This window comes from Staurois parvus, unplaced genomic scaffold (genome assembly GCF_062004578.1).
Source record: "Staurois parvus isolate SC_StPar_1 unplaced genomic scaffold, SC_StPar_1.0 ptg000040l, whole genome shotgun sequence".
Lineage (NCBI taxonomy): Eukaryota > Metazoa > Chordata > Amphibia > Anura > Ranidae > Staurois > Staurois parvus.
The window spans coordinates 395104-401353 of record NW_028317836.1 but is presented as its reverse complement, the minus strand read 5'-3'; the positions used below and the strand labels follow the sequence as shown (position 1 = coordinate 401353).

The 6250-nt window shown below is 48.2% G+C and overlaps 1 protein-coding gene across 1 annotated transcript; it reads left to right on the top strand.

Moving 5' to 3' along the window:
• Positions 1 to 1602: 1602 nt before the first annotated feature.
• LOC149470515 (uncharacterized) lies at positions 1603 to 4257 on the top strand. The gene has a single exon (XM_089663045.1). The coding sequence runs from the start codon at positions 1603 to 1605 to the stop codon at positions 3964 to 3966; it is 2364 nt and encodes a 787-aa protein (XP_089519171.1). The 3' UTR covers positions 3967 to 4257.
• Positions 4258 to 6250: the final 1993 nt, after the last annotated feature.

Sequence of the window (6250 nt, the reverse complement as noted above, 5' to 3'; positions counted from 1 at the left end):
CAGGATGAGGGACGATCCAATACCCCAATGATGGTTGTCTTCAGGGTCAGGATGAGGGAGGAGCCAATACCCCAATGATGGTGGTCTTCAGGATGAGGGAGGAGCCAATACCCCAATGATGGTGGTCTTCAGGGTCAGGATGAGGGAGGACTCAATACCCCAATGATTGTGGTCTTCAGGATCAGGAAGGAGTCAATACCCCAGTGATGGTGGTCTTGAGGGTCAGGATGGTGGAGGAGTCAATACCCCAATGACGGTGGTCTTCAGGATGAGGGAGGAATCAATACCCCAATGATGGTGGTCTTCAGGGTCAGAATGGGGGAGGAGTCAATTCCCCAATGATGGTGGTCTTCAGGGTCAGGATGAGGGAGGAGTCAATACCCCAATGATGGTGGTCTTCAGGGTTAGAATGGGGGAGGAGTCAATTCCTCAATGATGGTGGTCTTCAGGGTCAGGATGAGGGAGGAGTCAATACCCCAATGATAGTGGTCTTCAGGATGAGGGAGGAGTCAATACCCCAATGATGGTGGTCTTCAGGATGGGGGAGGAGTCAATACTCCAATGATGGTGGTCTTTAGGGTCAGGATGAGCGAGGAGTCAATACCCCAATGATGGTGGTCTTCAGGATGAGGGAGGAGTCAATACCCCAATGATGGTGGTCTTCAGGATGAGGGAGGAGTCAATACCCCAATGATGGTGGTCTTCAGGATGAGGGAGGAGTCAATACCCCAATCCTGGTGGTCTTCAGGATGGGGGAGGAGTCAATACCCTAAATCTGGTGGTCTTCAGGATGGGAGAGGAGTCAGTACCCCAATGATGGTGGTCTTCAGGATGAGGGAGGAGTCAATACCCCAATGATGGTGGTCTTCAAGGTGAGGGAAGAGTTAATACCCCAATGATAGTGGTCTTCAGGGTCAGGATGGGGGAGGAGTCAATACCCCAATAATGGTGGTCTTCAAGGTCAGGATGGGGGAGGAGTCAATACCCCAATGACGATGGTCTTCAGGATGAGGGAGGATTCAATACCCCAATGATGGTGGTCTTCAGGATGAGGGAGGACTCAATACCCCAATGATGGTGGTCTTCAGGATGAGGGAGGACTCAATACCCCAATGATGGTGGTCTTCAGGGTCAGGATGAGGGAGGAGTCAATACCCCAATGATGGTGGTCTTCAGGATCAGTCCAGTCGTCATCTTGGTTGTTCTCCCCCCATCCTCACTCTCTGACCTCTGGTGGGGCTCAGCCCCGCTTTTCTTCATGAATAATCATGGAGTAAATCAGGAAGTGCAGTACTTCTTGTGTGGGGAAGATGGCGATGAGTGATAGAGGGGGTGGGGACCCTCGTCCTATAATCCCCTCATCACTGTCCCTCCTATAAAAGACAGTTCTGGTTGTTTCCTCCCTCTCTGACTAAGGTCCATGAATAAAGAAATGACCTGGTAGGAGATCAGAGGAGCCATTTCCTAGTTCCCTTGAGGGTGGAATTGTAAGCTCCTCAGAGCCCAAGCTGCCTGATGTGGGTGGAGTCCTGGTTTGGGGGAACCAATCAGCTCCTGTCTAGTAATCCTCTTTGTCTTTGTATTTTAGTCCATGGCCGGGAGATGAGGAAAACCTCTGAGGATTGTCTCACTTTGTCTCCAGACTGGAAAGTAGAAGATGAGGACATCACACAGTATAGTCCAGGAGAAAACCCGGCTCCCTCCAATGTCCATCCGGCACCACCCAGTGTAGATGGACCATCGGATTCCTCGTATCCTGAGGAACCTCAGACTGTGCGGGACCGGGCAGGCCATCCAACAGGGAAGAGGTTCTCCTGTCCTGAGTGCGGGAAATGTTTCCATTATAAATCCCGTCTTAATGTGCATATAAGATCTCACACGGGAGAGAAGCCGTATTCCTGTCCTGAGTGCGGGAAATGTTTCCAATATAAATCTAAACTAAATGTGCATATAAGATCTCACACGGGGGAGAAGCCGTATTCCTGTCCGGCACCACCCAGTGTAGATGGACCATCGGATTCCTCGTATCCTGAGGAACCTCAGACTGTGCGGGACCGGGCAGGCCATCCAACAGGGAAGAGGTTCTCCTGTCCTGAGTGCGGGAAATGTTTCCATTATAAATCCCGTCTTAATGTGCATATAAGATCTCACACGGGAGAGAAGCCGTATTCCTGTCCTGAGTGCGGGAAATGTTTCCAATATAAATCTAAACTAAATGTGCATATAAGATCTCACACGGGGGAGAAGCCGTATTCCTGTCCGGCACCACCCAGTGTAGATGGACCATCGGATTCCTCGTATCCTGAGGAACCTCGGACTGTGCAGGACCGGGCCGGCCATCCAACAGGGAAGAGGTTCTCCTGTCCTGAGTGCGGGAAATGTTTCCGTTATAAATCCGGTCTTAATGTGCATATAAGATGTCACATGGAAGAGAAGCCGTGTTCCTGTCCTGAGTGCGGCAAATGTTTCCAATATAAATCCGTTCTTGAGGAGCATATAAGATCTCACACGGGGAAGAAGCCGTATTCCTGTCCTGAGTGCGGGAAATGTTTCCATTATAAATCCCATCTTAATTTGCATGAAAGATCTCACACGGGGGAGAAGCCATATTCCTGTCCTGAGTGCGGGAAATGTTTCCAATATAAATACAATCTTAATAGTCATAAAAGATCTCACACGGGGGAGATGCCGTATTCCTGTCCTGAGTGCGGAAAATGTTTCAAACTTAAATCTAAACTAAACGTGCATATAAGATCTCACACGGGGGAGAAGCCGTATTCTTGTTCTGAGTGCGGGAAATGTTTTGTAGAAAAATCAACACTTATCATACATCAGAGGTCTCACACGGGGGAGAAGCCATATTCCTGTCCTGACTGTGGGAAATGTTTTATAGCAAAATCAACACTTATCGTACATCAGAGGTCTCACACAGGGGAGAAGCCATATTCCTGTCCTGAGTGTGGGAAATGTTTTTCCTATAAGTCCTATCTTTCCAGACATCAGAGATCTCACATGGGAGAGAAGCCCTATTCCTGTCCTGAGTGTGGGAAATGTTTTCCCTATAAGTCCTATCTTTCCAGACATCAGAGATTTCATGCGGGAGAGAAGCCGTATTCCTGTCCTGAGTGCGGGAAATGTTTTTCTACAAAACAAACACTTATCGTACATCAGATGTCTCACACGGGGGAGAAGCCACATTCCTGTCCTGAGTGCGGGAAATGTTTCCGTTATAAATCCGGTCTTAATGTGCATATAAGATGTCACATGGAAGAGAAGCCGTGTTCCTGTCCTGAGTGCGGCAAATGTTTCCAATATAAATCCGTTCTTGAGGAGCATATAAGATCTCACACGGGGAAGAAGCCGTATTCCTGTCCTGAGTGCGGGAAATGTTTCCATTATAAATCCCATCTTAATTTGCATGAAAGATCTCACACGGGGGAGAAGCCATATTCCTGTCCTGAGTGCGGGAAATGTTTCCAATATAAATACAATCTTAATAGTCATGAAAGATCTCACACGGGGGAGAAGCCGTATTCCTGTCCTGAGTGCGGAAAATGTTTCAAACTTAAATCTAAACTAAACGTGCATATAAGATCTCACACGGGGGAGAAGCCGTATTCTTGTTCTGAGTGCGGGAAATGTTTTGTAGAAAAATCAACACTTATCATACATCAGAGGTCTCACACGGGGGAGAAGCCATATTCCTGTCCTGACTGTGGGAAATGTTTTATAGCAAAATCAACACTTATCGTACATCAGAGGTCTCACACAGGGGAGAAGCCATATTCCTGTCCTGAGTGTGGGAAATGTTTTTCCTATAAGTCCTATCTTTCCAGACATCAGAGATCTCACACGGGAGAGAAGCCCTATTCCTGTCCTGAGTGCGGGAAATGTTTTTCACGGAAGTCCCATCTTCACACACATCAGAGATCTCACACGAGGGAGAAGCCGTATTCTTGTCCTTAGTGCGGGAAATGGTTTTCATATACTCACAGTCTTTACAAACATCAGAGATCTCACACGGGGGAGAAGCCACTTTCCTGTCCTGAGTGCGGGAAATGTTCCTCACTGAAGTCCTGTCTTCCTGTACATCAGGGATTATATTGTGGTAGACAGATCAGACCGGGGTCAGTCCTTATTGGGGGGCGGAATGGGGAAAGATTAGGGGAGGGCTATGGCAGATGGTAAGAAGGTTTCCATGTTACAAACAACCAGTGGAATTTGTACCATTTGTATGAAAATAAAAAATACACAAAATCCGTGTGAACAAGCTGTCAGTGAATGAAGGAGATGTCAGTGAAGGAACAAGGTGTCAGGGAATGGTGTCAGTGAATGAAGGAGGTGTTAGTGAACGAAGGAGGTGTCAGTGAATGGACAAGGTGTCAGTGAATGGAGATGTCAGTGAATGAAGGAGGAGTCAGTGAATGAAGGAGGTGTCAGTGAATGAAGGAGGTGTCGTTGAATGGAAGTGTTTGTTCCCCAATGCCAGAAGTGTGCCCAGCACAATAGGTGAGTTGGAAGGTTTGGTGAATGAAGAGAACTAGGATTGGATTGGTATTGCTGAATCTTGGCTTCATTCCTCACATGACTGGGCCATTCATATTCCTGGCTAGGTTCTCTTTTGGAGAGACGGGGGAAATAGGAAAGGGGGTGGGGTCTGTCTGGAAGAGGAAAGGGGGTGGAGTCTGTCTGGAATAGGAAAGGGATGGAGTCTGTCTGGAAGAGGAAAGGGGGTGGAGTCTGTCTGGAAAAGGAAAGGGGGTGGAGTCTGGATTAGAAAAGGGGTGGAGTCTGTCTCTGTGAGAAGTGATCTCAGCGAGTGTGAGAGGACCTAGGTGATGGAGAGTGTGATGAGGCTAAAGTATTATGGGTGGAGCTGCACATGGGGGGCGGTACTACAAAGGTCATCATTGGAGTTTGTTATAAGCCTCCTATTGTTAATGAGGAGGTGGAGACTCAGCTCCTCCCACAGATGGAAAGGGCAGGGACAATGATAATAATGGGGGATGGTAACTACCTGGAAACTGACTGGAGTAATGGGACTGCAGGAACAGTTAAAGGACAAAAATGTATAAACCTACTACAGGACAATTGTATGGTTCAGTTCATAGAGGCCCCAACTAGGAATGATGCTCTGCTGGACCTGTGTCATAGAGGCCCCAACAAGGAATGATGCTCTGCTGAACCTGTATCATAGAGGCCCCAACTAGGAATGATGCTCTGCTGGACCTGTGTCATAGAGGCCCCAACTAGGAATGATGCTCTGCTGCACCTGTGTCATAGAGACCCCAACTAGGAATGATGCTCTGCTGGACCTGTGTCATAGAGGCTCCAACTAGGAATGATGTTCTGCTGGACCTGTGTCATAGAGGCCCCAATTAGGAATGATGCTCTGCTGGACCTGGTCATAGATGCCCCAGCTAGGAATGATGCTCTGCTGGACCTGGTCATAGAGACCCCAACTAGGAATGATGCTCTGCTGGACCTGTGTCATAGAGGCCTCAACTAGGAATGATGCTCTGCTGGACCTGGTCATAGAGACCCCAACTAGGAATGATGCTCTGCTGGACCTGTGTCATAGACGCCCCAACTAGGAATGATGCTCTGCTGGACCTGTGTCATAGAGGCTCCAACTAGGAATGATGTTCTGCTGGACCTGTGTCATAGAGACCCCAACTAGGAATAATGCTCTGCTGGACCTGTGTCATAGAGGCCCCAATTAGGAATGATGCTCTGCTGGACCTGGTCATAGAGGCCCCAGCTAGGAATGATGCTCTGCTGGACCTGGTCATAGAGACCCCAACTAGGAATGATGCTCTGCTGGACTTGGTCATAGAGGCCCCAAGTAGGAATGATGCTCTGCTGGACTTGGTCATAGAGGCCCCAACTAGGAATGATGCTCTGCTGGACCTGTGTCATAGAGGCCTCAACTAGGAATGATGCTCTGCTGGACCTGTGTCATAGAGGCCTCAACTAGGAATGATGCTCTGCTGGACCTGGTCATCTCCAACCATGCAGAGATTATTACGAATGTCCATATATAGAACATCTGGGTAGCCGTGACCATAACATGATTTCATTTATTAGCTGTAAACAGCGAGCACATACGGGGAGAATAAAAACGCTGAACTTTAAGAGAGCTAATTCTCCAAGGCTGAGAGCTGCTCTCCAAGACTTAGACTGGGAGGAATATTGGCATTGATGAACACAACACAGAAATGGGAGTTCTTCACAAAGACTGTATGACCCG

Bases quoted from the DNA above. Each gene is read 5' to 3' on its own strand.
- LOC149470515 (XM_089663045.1), top strand. From the start codon at position 1,603: ATGAGGAAAACCTCTGAGGATTGTCTCACTTTGTCTCCAGACTGGAAA.